We start from the raw sequence: 25,088 nt of genomic DNA, 5'->3' as shown, positions 1-25,088 counted from the left end.
ATAAAAGTTGCAAGTTATTTAGCAAGAAGCCATTTCTGAAAGGCCTTGAAGTAACTCTCAGTTAGTGTCCCAGCACTGCCCCATCAAGTGAGACAAAAAATGTCAGAGTTGATACCAATGCAAGGACTTTTCATGCAAACCAATGAGCACAGTCCTGAAATTTGTTAAACCTTTTGCCTTTCATTTGTAATGACTCCTTCAAAAAGCACCTCGAGATGTACTCCACACACACACGGTTCAGGTGACTCTACCTCCTGAGTATATATACATGTAGTAGTTGAAATTATCCACTAATACTTAGACTTACAGCATGCTTGTTTGTCTCAGCTTTACAGAAATACTTCTCTCCTGTTACATATACACTTTTTACTCAGTTGTTCTAAACTTACTAAGAATTCTCTGCTCTAACAGTAGTGAAATATCTTTATGTCACTGGTTCTGTTAATTCTAATGATTGGTCCTAGGCTGTTCCTCCCCTTCCTTTAGGAATGGTACCTTCCAGTCTCTCCATGTGCATGAAAAGTGACAAGCATGGGTCCCCATATTTCTACTTATTGGGCCACCCTAAAGACACGGTTTGTAAACTCTGCATGTATATTATCTTTCTCTAATACGCTTTTGTTTCTTGCAGTTGTTAATTGAGTCTTTTCAACCTATTTCTTACACTCTTGCTCTCTTAGTAGTTTCTAAATTCAGCTCTCCTTTTCTAACTGGTTATCTTAGATAACAAAGCACCTATGTATTTTACATCAGTATTAAATATCCAACATTTTGGTTCTTTGAGTTCCACTACTGCTAGTGCAAGAAGCACAGCCGTAGGTCTGCTATATATCTGCTTTTCCTCATGACAGAACTACAGAGAGCCAAAAATTATCCCCGTTGTTATGGTCTTTAGCTTGCAAAAATAGCAGTGATGTGAAGGGGGAAGTTACATGCTGATCTCATATCATAATTATATGCAGCTTCTTGAAGAAATGACTAATGTAAAATTGAAGACTATTTGAGGAACAGTCTGTAAGGCACTATGCATTTTTTAAACCTGGTGGCTTTGCTGAATTTATACATAACACTTTGCACATGATTTCAAGCTATTTTCCTGAGGTCCTACTGCACAAGTTGTTCAGATACCAAAAAAGATGTAATATATGATTGTGGCCCAGAAATGATACCTGGAAAGCAAAGGAAAAGGAAAATGTGCTTTTCCTAGCTTTTATTGATTGCTGTCATCACAGAAAACCCAGAAGTGTTCAGATGAATTCAGTCTCCCTGCTATTATTGACTTGGCACACTGCAGTGTATTTGCTATAATTATAAGGCAAGTTTCACACTATTGAAGCAGATAGATTGGGAACAGAAAGGAGGCTGTTCCCAAAGGTATCCTCCAGATACTGTGCTTTGAGTAGATCCTCACAGAATTTCTGCCCACAACACCCCCATCAGAAAGCTGTGTTTAAGTGACCAGTTTGGGGCATGCAAATCAGGGTAATTCAATCAATTGCTTGCAGGTGTTGCCAGTTACAGCTTATTTCTGGCTTGTGTCTGCAAAGAGGAATATTTGGAAAGCAGATGTTCCCTTGCGTTTTGCTAGTGCAGAACTGGACGCATGCTGAGGCCATTGGAAGATTGCAGCAGTGTAGTTCAAAAGTCTGAACTGTACATCAGTGTCTTTCCCCATCTGGTTTGAGATCCCTCAGCAACACAGTTCTTTTGCAGTTTATAACTCTGAATAGCACCAGTCCTTGCAGCCATCCTCACCTTAATTCTGCTTTGCTGACCTTGGCGTGTCAAGAAAAGTCATTCAGAGAGATCATAAGGCTGGGAACCGGCCTGGAGGCAGGGACAGTTTGCAAGTCTCTGTTGTCACAGGGAGCTGAGTTTCTAGAATAAGTATTATACATTAACAATCATTACATTCTGTGCATTAGCTTTGTTTTTCCTCTAGTGGCATAACAGCCACAGGAAAGTGTCATCCTGAAACAAGTAGAAATTCAATTTTTCTAATATAGCTTAGTTGTGCAGTCACCCAGCTGATTACTGGGCAGGAAGTGTTGGGCAGATCAAGTAAAAACATATGTCTTACAACATGTTTTACTTTACTGCGTTTTTAATGGAACAGTGTGGTGGGACAGAGGGGGATTTTCCTAAAGAGTCAGTTTTGCGAGGAGGCTTGTCCAACCAGATGTGTGTGCTACTGTCATAGAAAAAAGCCCATCTGTTATAGCCCTGATCGAGGATGTGAATCAAATCTCCCAACACAGAGAACAGACATATCAGCCTTTCTGATATGTCTTAGGAGAGGCCCCTACCGTGACATTACAAGTCAGTTTTTTATGAGCCTGCATTGTGTTCCATTTTGTATAAATAATCATTTACTGAATTATCAGTAGGCTTAGTTAAATTTAGATATGGCAGAGATGCAGTTGCTGGAAGGCAGTTTAGAAAGTACATCCAGATCAAGTGATATCTGCTTAGGTTCTGTGCTTTCATGCAGGACACGGTAGCTAGTGAGCACTGTATCTATATTTGCAAAAAAAGCATGAAAAATCTGGGAGCTTATATTGTGTTTTTGTTGTTTAGATATAAAAAGTCTTCAGCCTTCTTAAATCTCCAGGCAGCTCCAAACTTCAATCTTCTAATTCTTTAACTCTGTTAGTATGCTAGAAGCTTTTATCTTTGGATAATACTTGGCTAAAGCATCTGGGCTTGAACATTTAAGCAAGATACACCTACCTGTTCAGAGTACTGATCAGATAATCCTATTCATCCTGCATTTAGTACTCACTTTACAAATCTCCAGAGCTGAGGTTGGGTGTTATTTGAAACTTGAACTAGCCCATATATCATTCATCTGATGTGAACGCAAAAATCAATAGTCATCTTGGAAAAGTGCCCTTTCATTCAGGGACCACCTTGGTGGAACTGAGAACGTTCATTCATATTCATGCTGCATTTCCAATAGCACCTTGTTATTTTGAACACCAACTTAATTTCAGGAACATGCAGCATGTCAAAACAAAACAAACAAGCAAAAATAAAAACCCCACTAACTTAACCAAATGAATCAAAATACTGGTTAATAAAACTGGTCTGAAACCATCAGACAATTTGAATATGAGCCCCCATAGGTTCAAGCTGTTTTATTGCTACAAGTAAAAATTATTCAAGGACAAAATTGAATATTAGAATTTGTTTTACAAACATGTCCTACTTTTTTAACAAATAGGTAGCAGCCGGCAGAAAAGTAGAACATCCTTTTGTTAAGCTACAGTGTATGTGTATGAATATGCACAGCAACTTTCTGTTTTAAAATGTACATTTTAAAATGTAGACTTTTTACATCGGTATCCTTTTATACAGAAACAGAAAACACACTGTAGAAGGGGAGACAGATGGGAATACTTATAGAGTTTTGTGGACTATTTGAGTTTTTGAGCTTCTAGTGGAGCAATACCATTTCCTAACATTTACATGCAGAAATACCAAATCGGTTCCATAGTCCTAAATGTTGCTTTTGTATTACGCCTCCAGAGACTTTGGTTAGTCCAGCTGAGTTCTCTAACCCAAACTCCTCCAGTCTGTGTAATGGGAATAGTAGTATTTAGTTACTTACCTATCTCATGAGAGTGTTATGGGAGCTTAATTATTTAATGCTTGAAAAGCACTTTAAAGATTAAAATTCCTAGTTGACTACTGAGCATTATTATTAAAGCAGAACCTCACTAATCCATATGTGTTATAATCCACCCTAAAACTGGCAGTGTTCCTACACATCTGAGCAAAGATTTAATAATAAGGGTGCTGAGTAAGTTCTCTTATTACTAAGGCTTAATTATTATAATGCAATATACTGGAGTACATTTATCAATGTGGTATAGGGAATAGCTAATTACAGCTAAACTACAGTGGCTAAAACAGATGAGCAAACATTATCCTTGGTTTTGTTCACATAAACTGTCTTTTTATAACATTTCTCTGCAGTTTCCTCCATTTCTGTTCAGTTGATTACATTAGTTGATAAGCTCCCAAAGCCTAAGAGAACACAACTGTCTCCCCCAGTCTTCACTGCACTGTTTCTTTTATTTTCTTCTTGCAAACAGAGAAATAGAAAAGAAATGGAATTTGATGACTTTGTCTTTGCAGTTTGCCATACAACTAAGTCCAGTTTCCTGTTCCAGCAGTGTAACATGACACAAAATCTCTCTTACCGCTCACATCTGTCTTTCTCACTTGCAAATTCACAATGGGCCCCCAGATGAATAGCGTGGCTTCATTGCTCCGTGGTACTGTTCCCCAGAGTTGGCTTCCCTGTTTCTGTGATGATATCCTTAAACAATAGACCTCCTGTCAATGGGAACAGTATGGAGACATTCCTGGGGCCTGGCCCAGTAATTCTCATGTTATGCAGTAGCTTCTTCAATAACTGGACATAAAGGTTTCTAAAGCCCATTCCACATTTCTTCAGCACAGCTAATTTTCTGAAATGGTGTATATTCACTCCAAGAGCAGAGGCAGTCATCCATATTTTGACAGGAATATTGATTTGGAGGGTTAAAACAGGGTAAAACATCATATTCTTCTGGAGGCAGGCCGAAAGTGCTGTGTGTCCACCTCTGCCTCAGCATGCACAAGAACATGTTATCTTTGCACCTCCCAATAGTCTTTGTCTCTAAAAATATCAGCTGAACTTGGGATATGATGACTTTGAACTCATTTAAGTTTAAGTGATCTGTGGTTATCCAGGTGTAAGCGGTCTGGCTTTTTAGCTTGCTTAAAAGATTTCATAAACAGCTATCAGCTCTTTTAGGGACAAAAGCACCACTATGAAACTACAAGGAGTTATATAAAATACAACAACCAGCAGTCAGGGTTTATTGGGAAATCTTTTCCAGAGGCCTGGTGCTACGATACGTAAATCTAAATTAAACTTAGAGACTCTTTTGGCTCTAGTTATCAGCATGTAAAATTTGATGTGTCTAAATGCTCATTTAGAGCATGACATAAAAAAATATTCCAGCCACTGGAGAGAAGGCAAGCTTCTTCCATAGAAGGCATTGGTTGTGGTTGATCCAGCATCCTGTGGTGCAGCTCCCAGCTGGTGTTTGTGGCCCCGCAGCAGGGAGAAGCTGGGGAGCTCATGGACCCTGCCAGACTTCTCACAGCTCGTTACTCCTTGCTTGGAAAGAATCATTCAGAAAATGAAATGCTTTTTTATTATTAGTTGACAGTATGTGCTAACTGTCACTCTCCAACCCATGTTTAGCAAACGTGACCATGGAGAATATTACATTTTGTTTAGCTACAGCAGCATGAATGCAATTCAGAATTTTAAACATCTGGGTTCATACTGACAACACGTACTTTGTGTTTGCTCATTAGGAGATGAACATTACAATACTGCATTCACTTATTCATGCCCTTTCATCTCATTAGACAGTTTTCAGAGAAAATTGTCTCAGCATCCAAAAAATGTCAGGTGTCATGGTAACCCCAACTGCAAGCCTGGTCGTAGGGCTGACCCTTCAGTGCCCAGTGGCCTTGAGTCTGAAAAGAGATAGCTGAAGGCAGACTAAATTAATTCAACACCTTCTAACTCTAGCAGATAGGAATATTTATACATGAACATTGTAAATAAGGATGCATTTGAACCAAGTTATGTGTTTTGCTTAAGGTCCTGCTGAGATCTTTAGTGAGAACTGCCAATGCAGCACCTGCTGGGAACAGCTTTCTGAGGGGAATTTGATGAACAGTCAAAATGCTCTGAATTCCTTACTTATTAACTAAATTTTATGTATTATCTATGTATATTTAATAATGACAGCTATTTATTGACCAGACAGGATGTAATGCCCACTGGCAACACCCATTTTAGCTGCAATAATTAATAATTTTAATATTTAATTTTAATTAAATGTGTAATATCTAGCTCTTAAATTATTCAGACTTTACAGAATGTTTTTCATTAATACCACACTTCTATTAACATATTTATGAACACCTTTTATGACTTAATGTGGCTTAATTCTATTAATAAAAACTAATTTAAAAGTCATTATCTTTTCTAATTATACAGTAACTTCTAATGCAGATAGATTTTCCAGCTCCACTGTGGTTCTGGAAGAAAACTGCCGAGTTTTCTGCAGCTTCTATTCTACTGCCTGAGTACTCAGAAGATATAAAACCTTCTTTAATAAAGGGATGATTTCCTATTGACTTAGTTGCCCTGATCTGATAGACATGACATGTTCAGCGCTCCAAAAGGTGTGCCAAACAGTGAAGGACCAAGCGAATCATAATGGGTAGTTGGAGTAACATCATTCAAGTCTAGCACTTGGCCTGTCCATGGACTTAGCACTGACACAGCAGTAAGCCATGTAGGATAAAAGCACTGTGAAAACTTCAGTTTTCCATTGCAGCTGTTCACAGTGCTAGTGAGTAATCCTGTAGCATTTATACAGATGCATTAACTTAATTAGAATAAGTCAAATTTACCAAGTTCACTTGGACTAGTGATCATGATTGTTTATTTAAATATTTAATGGCAAGGAATGTCTATAGACCTATTGTCTATCGTCTATTGAATAGGCTAAAAAGGCTCTTGGAATGAGCAATAAAGTGTATACTCCTAATCATCTGGCATTAAGGTTCATGGCCAGGAGACTAGTACTTTAAGATAATAAGGTAATTTACTAAATCAATTAGTCTGTTTCAGTTCTGAAATGGAGCCAGTTTGTATAGTGTGGCTTTTTTTCATTATTTTTTCCCTTTCCCATTACACTATAAGTTTAGGTCGTTTTTTTTCTGCATATAAAAGTTATCTTTTTCTATACTTGCTATTGTAAGAGCAGCATTAAAATAATCTCAGTCCTGTTGTATGTTCAGATTAACGTTGTTGGAGATGATAGACAAATGATCTAGAGCTTGGGTACATACAACAAAATTACAGTGAGTTGCTTATGGGTGTGATTCATATTTAAGAGCTGGACAACAGCAGGATTATCAAGTGGGGGCCAAAGTGAGACACAGCAACCAGGCTCATCCAAGCTCCAGAGACAACCCTGTCTTTCTGGGACACTCACACCCTGAGTGTTTCTGAATCCTTTAGTTATCTCTTATATTAACCTGAAAGTTGTCAGGCCACTTACCTGTAGTCACCCGGGCTTGCTAAAAAAAGCCTAATATGGAGTGATGGGTACTATAAATCACTGTGGCAATCCACTCAGCTTTGATCTGTGGCCTCCAAAAAGGCTTCCCAGAAGGAGCTCCAGTTATGTACGTGTTCAGCTGAAGAGCAGACATATATTCTCAGAGGTCTTCAGAGACACTTCTCTTTCTCTCTCACTCTTTGAGGCAATTAAATGATTATCTCACGTCATTAGGCCAATAAAAAACTGCTGAAGCAGTGCTGTAATTAAACAGCTAACTCAAGGAACAAGATTTACTGAGGATGCATTGGGTATAGAGTAGGATCTGAAACAAAATAGACTGAGAATAGGAACTCCTCAAGCCAGATCAATCACTTCCCATGTTTCTTTGTTAGCCACTCTAAAAGTAGACATTACAGAAAAAAAAAATTGTAATCTGTTTTCATCCATACTACTTTATAAAGATTAATGACACACAAATCAACATGTGTGATGACTTTCCTGCTTCAGGAAAACATCTGGCATTTTTCTAAAGGATTTGTTAATATATATCCTTGCCATGTGTTGCTTTGCCCTCTTTGCACCATGTCTAAGCTTTTGCTTTCTCTCTATTCTCCTAGCTTCCAAACAACTAGTATCATCTCCAGAGTTTCTGCAGATTTGGTCTCCTAAGCATAACTAACAATCTGCTCTTTCTGAAGTGTGTTTCAGTAATTCTTAAATTAGATTTCTGAACATGAAAGCACTTTCTCTACAAAAACTCCATGCACAGTACAGAAGTGGTGATGAAAGTGAATTTTACCTGAACTGGGATCATTCAGTTTCATCAGATGGCCCTTGCAAGGACTCTATGAACCATCACTGTTGTAAAAATATTTGAGGCATCTAGATAAAGGATAAAATGAAAGGTGGATATATAATGAACCCAAAGGAACTGAATTATTGCTCACCAGTAACAATTAGTAACATGAAAAGAAGTAAGACATCAGAGTATGAATTGCACTGGGAAGAGAACAAAGCCGAAAGCAGAGCTGTGCTTCCCAGTGTTGGAATCGGTCAGTGACACATTTTCTGCAGGTAATACTAAATTTTTGAAGATACAGAGGAGATAAAAATCCTTCACTTACCCTATGTTTATAGTCACAGATCTTCAGTTCTTGCTGACATCTGCAAAAGCCATGCCATCAGTATCTGCCATGAGTAGTAGCATCCCCCACTCCAGTTTTAGACCAACGCTGAAAAGAAAAGCAGATGATGAATTTGATCACAGAGAGACTGGAGCTGGCATTGTTCTATGGTTCTAACACCAGCCTCTCCCATCGTCTTTCCTAATGAATCGTCCTACTCTTCTGAAAAATCGCAGCACGAAATTCAAAAGTAAAATGTGCATGGACTGAGATACCTGTTCATTTTCCTGTGATTGTTCATGTCTTTATATGTATTGTTCTGGTTACGTTGCCCATCCATCCTCAACCTTTGCAAAAAACAACGTGCAAAGTCAAAATAACAAATTACTAGAAAGCAGAAAAATTCCACTCACATATGCAGATTACTATAAACTTTCAGGGTCGCAGGAGCATTCCTGAGCCCAAACAAGCAAGCAGTATGATGGGCACGGTAAAGGACTATAAGAAACTGTGTTAGGTTTTCATTGCATCAGAAACAAGAGTTCACAATATCAAACTGATTGACTGTATTTGTAGAAAGGAAAAGTAGTTTATATGTCAAATTAACTAAGTACAACCTAGATTTATTGCTGTAAAGGTAAATGGAATGCATGTCATTTTTTATATACAGAATCAACTTGTGGCACCCACAGCACACTGTTAAAAAAGCATGAGGGCAGTGCTAAGGAAGGGAATGCTAAGGGCTAGCCCGCCTGGCCATGGGGACTGGCCAAGGGAAAGATGTTTTTTTCAGAGATACTGGCATTGAGGGGTATGGGTGTGGATAATGGCAGTGAAATAAAAGCAGATTTATCTATTTTAAGCCAAGCAAAGGGTGATTTGTGAGAAAATATTTGCACAGCACTATTGAATAAGTAATGAGAAGTGGAAGTTTACAGCCAGAAGTAAAGAGGGTTTGTCGCCCATTGCAGGAGATATTTTGGGAAAGGACAGGTAGGAGAATGGCATATTGTGCCGTGGCAGCTGAACAGAAGGCATCAAGAGCTTGTCTAACAATCCACACCTCGGGGAATCAGCTATCTCAGGAGACAAAGGGTGCGCTATGTCTGGGCTGTGGAAGCTCCAGGATGAAAGATTAAAGATTCTTTAAATATTCTGAAATGTCCCTCTTTAGAGAGCATTAAAGGAAAGCTGCAGGAGGCCAGTGCAATCAGGAACATCACAAGCATGTCAAGCTGTAATGAGAAAGAGCCGACTGCATTCCTGGTATAACACTGCCAGCATTAGTGGATACTCACCAGGGGACTATTTGTCCCATTTTTGTTATTAGCAGCATCTCTAGAACTGTTTGCCACCTTCTGGCAGTACATAATTTTAGACAAAAAGAAAGGAAACAAAAAAAAAAAAGCACCATATTTTTTATGTAATCAAAAACTCTTTGATTCCCTAGGAAAATAATTCTGGGAAGATGTGAAAACAGCTGCTTACATGTTTCAGGAAATGTGTAATTCATACTCATGAAAGAATGCAAGCCTTTAAAATATTGTTCATTATTCTCACACTTTGGAAATAAAATAGACGTTGGGCTTTTCTTGTATTTAATTAATAAAGTGTGAAGTTATTTCTGTCCTATAAATTACTATTAAATATTAAAGAAATTAATAGTTCTACATTATGCTTAATTTCATGTGGTGAAAAATCCCCCATTGTTGATAAACTACCAAGCAATTATTTAAAACTTTTTGACACAAAAGAAAAACCTAGTGGCAAATCTAAAGTGTAAGCTCTCTTGACCTGAGATCTCAGCAGAGCAGATAAGCAAGAGCAAGGCCAGATTTGGTGCAATCTTAGAAGGGCAAACTGTAATGAAATCTACTATAGAAATTTATATTAAATAAATAAGCTTATCAGTAGGCTAAGCTCTTTCTGGACATGGCACCTAGGCAATACTGAGCAAGTAAGACATGCACAACTGTTCTCGATTAGCATTAAGGCTATAGGTTCAGGTGTTCACCAGCAAGGGCTGGATCCAGAGAAAGGACTAGTCGTTAGTTAGGAGAGGAGCATGTATGTGAGTGATAACCTCAGCCTGTTAAATACACATAAGCTGGCACAGAAAAGCAAGTAACTCACGTGTGTGTCAGCTCTACTGCAAATATAGAAGTCTTAGGACAAAAAACTCCTATCCTCTTGTTGCTCTTCCTCCAAAATGGCTGCCTTTGTCTCTTGTCCTCCTACGCGCTGAAGATCGTGAGTCTGTGGTGTCTCTTACTCAGGTAGCAATTGAAGCCTTGCCTGAGAGTTATGTGAAACAGGTCACAGGTGAGTCATTCTTGCACATCACATAGAAGGGCCATCAACCTGCAGGCCAGCTGCTCATGGGAACTAAAAACCACCCAGGAAACACCTTCTAAATTTCACCAAATCAAATGCCGTCACAATGACAGATGATAGTGCTGCCTCCCGGTCATTGATCTTGTCTAAATTGGTAGGTCAAGGGAGCTTTTCTCCCTTCAGAAAAGGAAGGAAGGCATCTATTAGCCTTCAGTGAGATGTATAACTTTGAAAATTCATTTCTCCCTCAGCAAGTATGATACCCAGAGTGACAAAGTAAAAGCACAAATTTAAAACTACATCATCCCTAAATCTCTCCTATAGTTTCAAATGAATTTAATATCCTTCACTTCTGATTGGAAGTTGTTTGGGCATTAGTAGTTTGAGCTCTACTAAATATATATGGTCTTCATTTTGTCCTTGAAGGGAAAAAGTAAACTCATTGCTCTGTCTCTGGTTGAGTGTGCCTGCAAAATGTTTTGAGATACTTTGGGATGACAGACACTAAATGTAGGTTATGTTTGCACTTAGCACTGCAGGTTTTATATAAAGCATAAAAATTAGGACAAAACATTATCTTTTTCAGACATACTAATAAGTATCTCTAGAATGCAGCTATAACCTCAGAAGAGGCGTAAAAGGAAATTGCTCATTAAGTTGCTCAAAGAATAGAACTTGGCATCTTTCTCCTGTCTGTGTTTGTTATCGAAAAGCAATCATTTCAGTGCTGGTTGAGTATGTCCAAATGAACTCTTGTGGACTGCACAGAGCTCTTAAAAATATTTATATTTTCAGTTATAAATTACTTACATTACTGTGCTTTTCCTCACCCCAGTAATTTTGATATTTTCCCATAATTTTCAAAGATGGCAGAAAAGTTGGTTACAATATCATCTCATCAGAATTGTCCTCACCTGCCAGGGAAATCATGCAACAAAGGCCAGCTGACATGCACATCTATCAAAGCTGAGGAAGACTTTCAACCTAATTTCCTTTTATTTGGAAGGACAAGCAAGTTAGGTTGGGTTTTTGTAGTCTCGAGTTGACAGTGCTCAGAGCTTACAGAAAGTCACTTCATCAACTTCTTACTCACAAGTGCTATATTACCAGAGGGAAGGAATGGCAGTTTTCTTTCATGGAAGCTTTTTCTTTCAGCCCCTGGAAGTGGAGCTTACACAGATGTTGGCTCCATGGGCGGATCAGGCTCAGTATATCACACTGCATCCAGTGGATCACCTCAGGGTGTCCCACAGCCTAACTCCCCCCTAAGCTGTGGCTGAAAGACTTCTTGCTTGGTTGGTTGTGTTTTCTTTTTGTTAATGTTTTCTATGGAGAAGCAGAGATCTAATAATTCCTATCATACTGCAAGTTCTAGCTTACAGATATATATATACATATTATTTCATAAATAAATGTAATAAATGTACTCCTGCTGATTCACTCTGAAGTTGGTTCCAACCCTCTACAATTTCTCACTGCAACATTTGGTGATTCCTGTTAAAAAAAGAGTGAAAAATTTGAAAATTAAAAATTGCCCATTAATGAACCAGGGCAAAATTTCCCATAGCTACCCTATTTCCAGGGAATAAAACAGCAGACTGCTCACCCCTGGAGGTGTCCTGAAGGTAACAAGTACAGCATTATCCTTTCTGCTTCAGAAGAGCAGTGAACAGTGTTTGCAGCCCTGTTTTCATATGATGTCCTCCTTCCACTTGGACGAAAACAGCTTACCTTTGCACAGTGGCACATTCTGTGCAGTTGCACTTCTCATTCTCCAAGAGCACCTTGCTGCTCCAGGCCATTTGATGTTTCTGCTGGTGCAGCTGATGTTTCCAAAAGTAACAAGGTATTTCTGCAACTTCAGTTGCTCTCAGGGTCTTGCTCAGGATCCGATTATGGCCCATTTCCCTTCACTACCCCTCAGGGAAAAGTGTCATCTCACAACAACCGGGAAAGAAAGACTGTAATTAAATAAAAAATGTTGGTTGGGACAGTTCTGATCCTCAACTCTGCCCTGTGAAGGTGGTCTGCAATTGTGCCTTAAGAAGAAGAAACTGAGCTGAGGTTGTTTCCGTTCTTCATTCAAACCAATCACATACCAATGACTTAACTAAGGAAAACCACCCTGATCAGTGTGCAGTGCCACAGAGTCCCTGCATGTCCACCTTTCTCTGCAGGGGTTAACTCAGGCTAATGTAATCTGCAGGGATCAGCATAAATTAGCTCGCAGCAAGCTGCATGCTGCTGCAAACTGATTAACTTGTGAAGACCCAAGGTGGTGTTCAGCACTGGCTCAGACACCACGCTGGTGCACAGATTCCCACTTCATTGCACGGTCCCACTCTAGTTGTGAAGAAATCAGGCAGAGGGACTGAGACCCCCTGAAGGAGCACTGGTTTGAGGGCTAACCAAAGCAAAATCTCCTGGATTTTGGACCTAAGGAAAGCCTGGGTTGGAGTCTGCTTCTCCCTCACCACCTTGGCCTGCAGAATTGCAGTATTTGAGAACAAGCCCACAGAAGCAAATGCTTTTTGTAGGCAAGTGCCTAAGAGCTGATAACTCTACATGCCTGATCCTCCCATTTACTTTTCCTGCTCAAGCACCAAGCAGGAGCAGATGGTACATTACTCAGCCTTAACTGGAGGGTAAGGAAGTGTGATTTGGAAAAAAAAAAAAAAAAGCAGAAAAAAAATCAGTTGGGACCCTCAGCCCATTTAGATTCTAAGCTCAAAGTTTATTTGTCTTACACAGAACTTGTACTTTCTCCCCTCTCAAATGCTAATCCTCTCCACACATATGCTCATTATGCAAAAGCATATGACAAACACCATCTGGGAAAATAAACAGCTCCTCAGCTAACCGCGCTGCTCCCTCCCCTTACGTCACCCACCTCACTATTGTCTCTCCTATTTTTATCCACAAAACAGCAATCACTCAATCAAGCTATTAACTGAAATGTGCTGTCTCAGTCAAACAAGCTGCAGATCCCAGACTGGGCAGTAAATCCCACTCCATTTTTCAAGATGATGTGCTTCTTCATGATAATTTGAAAGCAGTCACAGCACTGAGAAAAGCAAATGTGGCTTTTAAAGGGCATTTGGTATCACTGAGGGATGCTAGTCCTGACCCGCAGAAGCCCAGGCTTGTTTTCCAGCTAGAAGGTTATGTTTTCTCCCCCGTGAAATATGCAGCTCTTGCCACAGGTTCTACCTCGTTTCCATGGATCCCTGAGACATTCTCTAAATAGAGAATGACATTAGCCAAGTTCAGTGATTTCTCTAACCTCAGTGTAGACGAGTAAGAATAAGAGCTGTGCTGTCATTAGTCATGATGGATTCATTGTCTGCCTGAATGTAAATCAAAGGAAATGAAATGAGGAACAGAAATGCAAATGAAATCATTTGGCTGTCTCAGAATATTGTGTTTTGTACTAGTGGATTAAGAAAACCATCACGATTCGGCATAGGATGTGTCTATTTAGCTAAATTAAACGGAATCTGCACAATCCAACCATATTATGTTGAGGCTAGGTAACCAGGAGACATTCAAAACACACAGCCAAGAGAGAGCCTTAGCAGCTGATGCTGTGATGGAAAGGTGGAGCTTCGTAAGTACCCTGTAAGAATTGTGGAGCCATAAACTCTGCAATATTATATCTATTTAGAAAAAATACGAGACAGAATTCAATGATGACCTTATCTGAGCTACAAATTCTTGTCAATTATTATATGCTTGTGGGGACATGTTTATAGATGGCGGAAAGTCCTTCTCATTTGTCCTCAGAGACAGCACTGATATTGCCCAGCTAAGAAATACATTATACAGCTACAAAAAGGCGGTTTGATTTCATGAGCACATGTCTTTATTATTTTAAGAATAATTTAACGTAGGCAGAGAAAAGCAGAACCTGTATTAAAAAAAAGACCAAGGTTTCCAGCATGTGCAGTACCAGCCCCGTGGTTCTTAATTTCTCTTTATTTACGTAGGGGAGAGTGGGGCTGTTTTGTTTTCATAGAATCATAGGCTGGATTGGGTTGGAACAGATGTTAAAGCCCACCCAGTTCCAGCTCCACCACCTCAGGCTGCCCAGAGCCCCATGGCACCCAGCCTTGCATGCCTCGAGGGATGGGGCTCCCTCAGCTCTCTGGGCAGCTGTGCCGCGGCCTTACCACCCCCTGAGTAAAGAATTTCCTCCCCGCTGACCCCACTGGGAGTTTCACTTCCCCTAAAATGCTGAGGAGCTCAATTCTCAAGCGCGGTTCGGGTGCTGATGTTGCTGTATGTGTGATGTGCATGATGTGTCGAGCACACCCTGACACCTTCTCTCTGTTGCCACCACAGACGAGCCAAGCTCCTGGAGCGCTCCCGCTGCCGCCTCCCCAGGTCTGCAGGAAGTAGCTCTGTCCCTCGACGACATAATCTCACCATTATCCTCATCACACATAGCCCCACCCTCTGACCCTTCTCACCAGATAAGCCCAGAACCAACATGGGATATCAAGAGGGAACGCGACGGAAGGAAATCAAAGGAGCTTTCGGTGAACGGCCACAAAAAGAAAAGGTTAGGAGAGCAAAGAGAAAGGTCAGCAAGTCCTAAAAAGGCAGACAGATCAAAGCATGACGAGCCTTCATGGAAAGGATATTCCGAAGGCAAAACTAAGGTGACGGATGGTGGCAGGCTCACCTCGGAAAGCAGAGCGGTGGGACACGGCGTTATGATGGAAGCTGGCGCGAGAGAGCACGTGTGTGCTGGAAGCAGTGATGAACAGTTTGGGAGGCTGAAGAAGCCGGAAGGCAAGAGGGGAGGATCTCTTAGCAAAAAAGAAGATCACAGATCCACAAATACCAGTGAGAAGAAGTCAGCTGCGGCATCTGACCATGCCAAGCTTGATGCAGGTGCTACCAAGACATACGGTGGCAATCGCTGCAGCTCGCCTGGAAGCGATATAGATCACAGCCAGAGGGATCCTGATGGGAAACCCAGCGAGTTCCCCAGGAAGGGACATCTCCACCCCATTAGCACTCGCAGCACCAACACCGCAGTTCGGAAGGCAACGGTCTCCCCGGGGCCGTGGAAAATCCCCGGCTCGGATAAGCTGCCTAGCGTCCTGAAGTCTGGTACTTCTGCCATGAGCAGATAAGCATGGGACTGTTGCCCTCTAACTGTCTCAAATTGACGCAGAACATTCTTCTTAGTTTTTGTCTCACGTTGATTTATTTTAATTTATTTTAACTATCACCCATATACACAAAGCATTGAGGGATGAAAACGTTAGTGTGTAATTCCATGACAATGTGCACAGTATCTAATAAGTTCAAAAGCATATAGTCAACACGGAGATTTGAAATTGACCCTGAAGTCCCAGTTCCATTTTAGGGACTTTGGCAGCTATGGAAGAAACCAAAACAATATGAAGGACCGTACATCAGAGAAGGATAGTGCAGTGTAGCTTTAGCATTTTTTTCCACTGCATGAAGGACTTGGATTTCATTCAAACTTTATATCAAGAAACTGGAACAAGTTAGAGCAATCGCAAACTGGAACATCGCCTTAAATAAAACTGCACGGAGCAAGCTGAAACTGAGAGAGAATCTTTTCATGGAGCTAAAATGTTGTAAATAAATTGTTCTTGACATATCTAGACAGGGGTTAAAGGGTTTCTTTGAAGCATTTGGAACTGTACGCCCATGACATGTCTCTACTGTCACCACTTCGGGATAGTCCACATGATATCCTGTAGCACAGTTCACTGGACGCTACAGGAGGAGTTGGGAATCTAGTGGATTAGTTTCAGTGATACCATTTCTACTGCCATTTTTGTGAACCAACCATGTTTCTGTACATTGGAAAGGAGTTAGGGTGGAGTTGTATTTGCAAATTATTCTCCAAAGCAATTTACTACAGGTTCCCCAAATCCTGCACAGTAGCACGCAAACCAATTGGCCAGGCTCAAAATTCCAGCATCCCCAAGGCCCTTGCAATGAAAGGAAGATTGCTACAGGGAAAAAGCTGCAGTTTCCTTAAGGAAAGGCCTTCCCCTCCTGCAGAAAAAGATAGTTTCACTCATCAACAGTGCTATGTTTCATACCCAGCTGCATTTCGTTAGGATGCTCTCACCTTCCAAGCCCTCAGTTTGGCAGAGCAGGTGTCTTTAAGGCACGTAACAATAATTAGACTGAAATACACCTTTTGATGCCCTCAATCAGTAAATTTGATGTATTTCCATTTTAAAAATGGTTTACATTTTATCATTTCTTCCCTACCTCCACTTTTTTTTTTTTTCCTTTGAATTTTAGTCTTTCTTGCTTGTCTGTTTTGAATTTCAAGCCTTAAGTGCCAGGTAAACATTCCAGTCTGCCTTCACAGGAAATAAGTCTCTAAGTTCAGTCAATCAGTCACTATCTTGTTTCAAAAAGATGCATGTGTACGTGTAAGTGTGCATATGCTTATTTGTCTGTCAAAATTTAAGACATAAAATAAAAATAAATCCTGGGCAATAATCTATTGGTAATTTTAAAAAAATAATAATCCAGTGAAAAATTCACATTTCAAAACCATTGTTCTCAAGCAGTCTTAGTTCCTCACATGCTCTGCTGAAACGTTAGATTGAGATTGGCTTTGTTCCAAGAAATTAGCACATTGCTGTATGTCTCAAACATTGCACTGGACTGAGAAATATATAGGCATGTTTCTTCCTGTCCAATCTTCTGAAAAGCCTCAAGGAAAGGATTTTGCAGCTTTCAAAGATTTTTTTTTTTTTTTTTGAAAAGGAAATTTCATGTATAATTTCTAAAAAAGCACAAGTCCATGTAGCTGTTTATAAAACTCTTATTTAATTAAAAAATAAAAGAAAATTTTAAAAAAGAAAAAAAAAACCCAACAAATCTTTATCCCCTGAACTAGAGTCCAATATAATTCCAATGTAATTTGCCATTAATTTATTGAATCCGATTTTGGACAATGCTTCTGTAGCGTAGATGCATGTCCCAGTATCTTATTTTTATGTATAAAGAAGGCAAGCAATGAAATCTGAAAAACGGTGGAGATTATGCTTGCATAAACTCTAATTTGCACAGTTCACAGCTACTCCTTGTGCAGTAATTGCTTTATGCGGCTGTAATCGATAACCTGTGAAGACAGCACATCATCTAAACCCCATTCCAAATAATATTTCTGTGTAGTGTTAGCTGTGAATTTACCCTGTACAGCTCTATCTCTATAAATATAATTCCATGTATTAATAGTCACAGAAAGGCTGTAAGTGAACAACTATTTTTATGAAACGCACCACTATGGATAAATTAACTTTTACAGAAATCTTGTTTACTGTATGATATTCTAAACCACTGTCAAATAAAATATATATCCAAAAAATTTTTTTTTCCAATTGTACATAGTCTGTGTTGATTTTGAGTGACACACTTCAGTGTTACACCGAGAAATATCATTTGCATGTAGATGAGTAGAATTAATGAACTACTGCGTGATAGAAATAGGAAATCTCCACTTTGAATTCTTACTCCAGGGAGGGGAACAATTAATGAATTACATGCAGACAGCCAAACCAATTCTGTGTGGGCACGTTGAGGTGCAGGAGGATACACAGGTGCAGGGAATGTCTCCCTGGATTGAGAGGCCTGAACTCGAATTTTCCTTCCAGTCTCAGGAAACACAGGAACAGGGCAGTCAGAATCCCAGCATCACAGAGACACATCCTGGGCATATACTGGAATCTGGCAGCTCTAAGTGCTAGTTACAGCGGGGTGAAGAGGCGTAATTTGATTTCCAGTTTACTTTACAGAAGCATCCTAAGGATGTCAAAAGAACTGTGACCAGACAGCCCATTCAGGAGCCCAGTCCTCCTCTCATAGAGCAGAGCAGGAGCATGCACCTTACCTTCAGCTAGGCAAAATAAATCACTGCCTACAAACAATAGGCACAGTAAGTTGTGCTGCCTGGAAAAGAACTGATTCTTTTTCCACACATATATGACGTGTAAAAAATGTATGTATTTCCTTTTTCCTTAAAAATTATGTTTAAAAAATAATTTGCTCTCATCCACACTGAGCCTGTTTCAGCAGAGCTGCATTTTTTCAGAAGATTGATGTTCCACATAAAGAAAATCAACCAGCTGAACTAATAACATAATTTTTCATTCCAATAAACACATAACATATTTGAAGTGCCTTTAATGCTCCAAAAACAGTTGTTGCTCCTTAAGTAGCTCCATTTGCATGGCCAGAACTGTGAGCATGGGCCTGACTCAGCCCCAGCAGCACCACAGGAAAGCCTCTCACACCATGTACACTCACTGGTACGTGCTTCTGCCTGTCTCCAGTAAACAACACTGGCATAGTAACATACTGTTTTCACTGTATTGTCATTCCTATGGCCCCTTTTTATCTATGAAATACACAGGAAACCATCAAAGGATGCCTTCTCCTGAGTACTCCATATATATCAAGATAAAAAATACAGAATCATAGAATCATTAAGGCTGAAAAAGACACCTAAGATCATCTAGTCCAGCTGTCCACCTGCCACCAACATTGCCTACTAAACCATACGGATCTTTTCCAGGATAAATGTCCCCAGTGGCTCCTAAAATTGCCTCTAAGTTCAGTTTCTAATTTCAGCTGTCCTTTCCCAGGTCTAGGGAGAAAAGTAGAACCTGGTTTTCCATTATTCAAAATAAACTTTTCACCCCTATAAGTCACCTCTGGTAAGTCTTTATTAGTCTTTATTGCAGTATCCCAGCACATATGAGCTCTGGGCCAGGCCCACACTTTGAGGTTGAACAGTGGAGTATGTGGACATGCCTGTGCTCCAGGAATATCTTCGTTGGATGTTACATGAAACAAACAAAGGTGGCATGGAGGAGTGCAGTGAGACTGAAGTGGTCATTGCAATGGCAACATGGTCTGTCAGGAGCCAGTTCCCAGACAGAAGGCACACTGTACCCTCTCTGCCCAAAAGTTTCATTAAAAAGCCAGAAAGAAAAAAAGAATAACTCCCATTATATCTTGCCAAAGATGCCATCTTTCCCTCTAGAAATCTGCTGGACTGACAGTTCTCATCATTCAGGTACAGCAGAGCTCAGACTTACCTGGTTTCACTACATTATTGACCCCTAGACAGGAGGGACATTTCTGGCCCACAGCCCACATGCCCACCTACCCTATGTCCTCAGTGCTAAGGTTGCCAACACTTTAGCACCAGTGCCACTAGTTGCCTGCCAGGAACTGATGCAGAAGTTCAAGCACAGCTCCATTTCTTCCCCAGTATTTTTCAACTCCCATCTAAAGAGAAGCCAACCACTATTGCCAGGAATGCCTCATCTGCATCAAAGAAGAGCTTCAGCCTGATGCACACCATCTCTACTGAGTGTCATAATCCCATACTTAGCCTCCTACATCCCAGATGCCCTTAGTACCACCAGTACCACCAGATCCATCCTGAATCTCTCCTCCTTCACTACTCCTCACCAATTTGTTCTTAATAATACCCCTGCAATCAGTTCTGTTGCCTTATCAATGGATTGATTCTTCTATTCTGCTTTCTCATATCCTTCAGAACTTTGTCTTTACCTTTTTTGTTTTTCCACTGGCCCCTTCTCACCATCTGACCCTTTACTGCTCATCCAACCTCTACTTTATCTCAGCATTTACACACTAAACACCTCTACTAAGTTCAGTTCATTGACATACTCCCATGTGTCATATAAACATATGGATATGCCTGACACCTTGTACTGAAGCCCAACCCAGATCACCTGTCTCTGCTTTCAGAAAACAGGAGTAGCTGCTATTAAGACATTGCAGAAGAACACAGCTCAGCTAAGGAGAATGTCACCTTCCACATTTCTCCGTGCTTGGAAGGAAGCTTTGTTGTTAAGGGGGAAAGTTTCTTAGTACACTGCCATGGAGCTGAAAGGTAGAAAAAGCTTTGGCCTTACGCAGGGATGACTGATCTCATTAGGACCATTACTTCTGTAAGATCCCAAAAGACTCCTTTCCCTCTTTCATCTCCTTGACTCCTAGGATATTTTCTGTAATTGTTGCTGAAAGGGCCATGCAGGCGAGGCAGGCTGCCTGCTCTCATTGCTAGGAAGGAGCTCAGAGAGAACATCCACATGCGGCTCCATGTCTATTAGACTCACAGGCTCCCAAAGCTGTTCCTCCATCTGTCACGTCAGAGCCAAACATCACCTTTACCTTCACAGCTGTCATGGAAACAGTGAGCTTTTTTAATTAGCCATTCCTCCCAAAGGAGAACCCGCCATCTGGACAGCAGCAGCTGTGCTTCAGAAAGGAGCAGCCTCAGACCTCAGCCAGACCCGAAGGCCTGTGCTAGCCCTGCTCAGCAGCCAGGCCTGGCTGCCAGTGTACCACCTTTCCCCACTGCCCCCCTGTCCACAGCCTGTCCTGCAGACAGCAAACATGCTCAGCCTGCCTTCAGAGTCCCAGAGTATTTGTCTCGGTATTTCTAACAGCAACAATGTGATCTCGCATTATCCTCTAAGCTTCAAGTGTGTGTGTTTTTAAATACGCCTCCTAGTATTTCTTCTTCAAAAGAGTGCTCAGGAGCTGGAATGAGCTGCCCAGAGAAGTGATGGAGTCACTGACCCTGGAGGAGCTCAAGGAACATTCAGCCACTGAGTTGAAGAACATGGTTTAGTGAGAACTATTGGTGATAGGTGGGCAGTTGGACTGGATGATCCTGTAGCTCTTATCCAGCCTTGGTGATTCTGTGATTCTTTGTCGTCAAGACATAGTAACACAAGCAATATTGCTGAATTGTAACCAGTCTAAAAATGATGCTCTGTCCTTTCCCGCCTTTAGTGCCTCTGTGGCAGTAAGTCACTCTACCAGTTCATTTAATCAATAAAAAAAGCTTTGCTCATAGGGTAGAAATATTTCTATTTTAAACACCTGGGGAAAAGCTGTAGCAAACAGACCCCTCAGCATGCTGGCACTGCTGTGACATTTCTGCATGGAAACAGCAATTGCGCACATCCATGGAGGGATGTTCTGGACCAACCAGAGGCCATCCTTTTAATAGTTCCTCCAACTCCTTTTCCCCAGGGATAGCTGCTTGCTGCCAAGGGATAGGTCTATTTCTTGTCCAGGGGTGTTGCAAATATGGAGACGGAGGAGAAGATAAAGCATGACAGCAAAGCCAGTAGTACTGTGGGAGCCCTGCACCAGCAGACTGCAGGAATGAGGCTGGGCACTGGCATTCATCAATCCCTTCCCTCCTGGTATATATGGGCCTCTGCAGTCACTGAAGCCATCTGAATTTTTCTAATGCTTTCCTAACAATCTACTCAGAAATACATAGTTTTTGCTTTATGGATTGCTCCTTGCTCAGAAGAAGTGCATGAAACCCAGCCAGTCCAAATGCCCTCTCCTCCCACTGGCAGGTCCACACACAGCTTTAAGCTTTCTCTTCATACATATGTATGATATTAATGAATTTTGGTGTTTGTACTTCCCCAAAGTGATTAAAAGCTATATGAAGAGCTTTAACTAAAGTATTTAAAAAATTGCAGTCCGTAAACCAGAAAATTGTCCACCCTGTCTCTAAATCAGAAAGTACAAAGATCCACACTTAGGTGGCTCTTTAAGTATTTAATTCAGCAGGAAAACCAAACCTCTCCCTGCACAGTCCACAAAGCTCTCTGTGTATGAAACATATATTCCAATTAGCACTTCACTCACACCAGAAGTTTTTGAAAAATAAGCCCAGCAGGTAATGTGCAGTGCTGTGAGTATAAAATATTTCAGAGTACCTCCTAAACCTCCATACACCATGAACAATACTGACTCGTTACTTTTTTTAATCACCCCATGCAAGATGAATGTGAGCATGTCTTCTGAACTGCTCTTGCTTTGTAGCCCTGTTTTTGAATGGATATTAAGAAAAATATGGATGGATGTTAGGTATTGTTTGGATATTAGGAACAATTTCTTCTCTGGAAGAGTGGTGAGGCACAGGAAGAGGCTGCCCATGGAGCTGGTGGAGTCACCATCCCTGGAGGTGTTCAAGAAACACGTAAATGTGGTACTGAGGGACATGGGTTAATGGGCATGCTGGTGATGGGTTGGTGGCTGGAATAGATGATCTTAGAGGTATTCTCCAATCTTAATGACTCAGTGATGGCTTTTTGGGTGGTTTCTGGCAGAGACATGTTATAAGTACCACTATGCCAGCTGCAGCAGGCCACAAGGTTGTTTCAGGACACCTCCAGAAGCATGCATTCCCCTGCTGAGGAACCTGGAAAGCCATCCTGCATGGCATCCAGCTGAGATGCTACAGACCATCATGCTTAACACAACTGAAACAGCCTGCTCTAGGCTCTGAACATCAACAGCCCAGCTCCCCACAGGCCATCACCTCTGTCCAGTTCTCATCTCTCTTCTCTCATCCTGCTATATATTGAACTTTTCTCATGCTGGCATACAAGGCAAATGCAGCCTGAACTGATCTCCTCCACAATTTCTATCTCCTGAGGTTAACAAATATGTCTCTGCTTCACAGTTTTATAGGTCCACTATGTTCTTTGATTAGCAGCTCCTTCCCAGACTAAGTTGTTTTGAAAGAAATTCGGAAGATTGTGTAGCATTTTTAAGACTGGTCGGTAAAATGTTTTACAAATTACAGAAAACTTATTTGTATCTCATCCTCATTTAGAAGCTCTAGTAGCATCCATGAGCTCCCTTAGCTACCACAAAATGCCAGCAAACACCCCAGCAATGGGAGTACCTGGAGGTGACAAAGTGACAAGCGTGTTGGTCCTGGATGCCACCAGAAATCTGGGCTTACATTTTCTGCCTCAAGTGTCCACCCTCTGCTCTGCAGAACCCATCCACTCCCCTGCCACCATCAGCCCAGGTGCAGCCTGGGCAGGGAATCACTGCTTACTCCTGGAGAGGAAGATGCTGATTTGCACAGTTCGGGTCCACGATGCCATTCATTGCCATCCTGTGATGTGACCAAGGTAGAATAGTATTTGGGATCTCTTATCCAGGACTAGCCATGAAAGCACTGCAGCCTTGGATGGAATAAATGGGCCCTACAAGGCAAAGTGGAGCAGTAAAAGTTGTTGCTGTGCGGCAGACGCAATTATGCTCAGATCAAACTACTGAGTGCAAGAACCTCAGCCAGTGTAGCCTGAGGGACAGCAAGGAACTATCATGTCTTTGTATAAAAGGTTGTACTGAAGTAATAGATAAAGAAGCAGAAAGGCAGTTATACCACATGAAATATGCAGTGTTAAAAGATGTGCTCCTTTTAATGGCATCTCTTACTCCACTCATTTTAATGGTATCTCTTGGTATTTTTTTTGCAGTTAGAGTCTTTATTTGTCAAAAAGTCCATTCGTGCCAGCTTTTATACAACACAGAAGTAGTGGGAGCTGGCTTATGGGAAAGGGGCCAACAGCTCTGCCCCTCCCCATAGCCCCAGCCCCAACAGGGACAGCCCCAGTCCCTCAGATGAAAGCAGGAGCTGAACCCATCCCACCACAGAAATGGCAGGCTGCATGATCATGACTTCAGAGAAGAAACTCAAAGGCCACGGAGCACAGAGGGTGCTGGTAGAGCTTATACAAGGAAGGGGATGATCGCATGCCTTTTAGCCAGCCTGGCATTGCCCTCCAGTGCTGAAATTCAGCTGTGAATCCCTCTGCCACTAAGGACCTAGTTCTGGCTTTCTTACCCAAGTTGAATATCTAGACAGAAGCCTTTGGCTGCCCAGTATTTGTCCAGAATGTATGAGATCAGACATGAGATCTGAATCCATATCATCTCCAAATCAGAGTAAACTTGAACTCTCCGTTTCCATCCTAGGCTACGGGATATATCTTGGCATGGTTCTTATAAAGCACTTCAACTCTGTATGTGGAACTGCTTATAGGAAAGAGAAAATTGACTCTATAACCTAGCACTGATCTTCTGAGGTTTAATGGTAAGCATTTGTAGAAAAATGAAAACAGCATATCTTCTAAGGTCTTTCAGTAAGAATGTGATTCACCAGTATAACAGAAGCCATAATGCTTTAAGAGGACATGTCCTTTAAGTCATAAATACTATACGTAGTCATAGAACACTCACAATTAGCTAATATCACATCATTTAAAGAAATTACTGCAAATTACTTTGTAAGTATTTAACCTTACGGAACTGACAGATATTTTATGATATCTAATGGAACCAAGGCTTGAAAATGCAGAATAAAACTGTCAAAGAAAAACAATCACCAAGTCATAAGAACTCAGCTCACAGCAACATAGTTGCATTCACTGAACTATAGCCTAAGAAACACAGTGGATGATATCCTTAGACAGTAAAGAAAACTAATACCAGATTTTTTTTATAAAACTATTATGAAAAAAAGAAGAAGTTATATATTAAAATAAAACCACTCAAAATGTGAATCCTTGGTGGAGAAGAAATATTGTCACTCAGGCTGATATCCAGTCAA

The 25,088-nt window shown here is 40.9% G+C and overlaps 2 protein-coding genes across 7 annotated transcripts in view; both read left to right on the top strand.

Annotated features, from left to right (window-relative positions):
- MAGI2 (membrane associated guanylate kinase, WW and PDZ domain containing 2) overlaps positions 1-17,499 on the top strand; it is a 718,224-nt gene extending 700,725 nt beyond the window's left edge. For 5 of the 6 annotated variants that reach the window (XM_065743669.1, XM_065743670.1, XM_065743668.1 and 2 more), the window contains one exon: positions 14,945-17,499. In XM_065743669.1, coding sequence (XP_065599741.1) covers positions 14,945-15,744 — 800 coding nt within the window. In that variant the 3' untranslated portion in view covers positions 15,745-17,499. Of the gene's footprint in view, positions 1-486; positions 576-14,944 lie in introns of all 6 variants that reach the window. The other variant, XM_065743672.1, reaches the window with a different exon arrangement.
- GSAP (gamma-secretase activating protein) overlaps positions 1-25,088 on the top strand; it is a 416,138-nt gene that overhangs the window by 109,374 nt on the left and 281,676 nt on the right. The gene's annotated exons all lie outside the window — the stretch shown is intronic.

The sequence above is a fragment of the Cyrtonyx montezumae genome, unplaced genomic scaffold (genome assembly GCF_038088225.1).
Source record: "Cyrtonyx montezumae isolate F1298 unplaced genomic scaffold, pur_monq_1.0 scaffold_3, whole genome shotgun sequence".
Classification (NCBI taxonomy): Eukaryota; Metazoa; Chordata; class Aves; order Galliformes; family Odontophoridae; genus Cyrtonyx; species Cyrtonyx montezumae.
The sequence above is the reverse complement of the archived record's forward strand: the minus strand, read 5'-3'. Positions and strand labels throughout refer to the sequence as shown.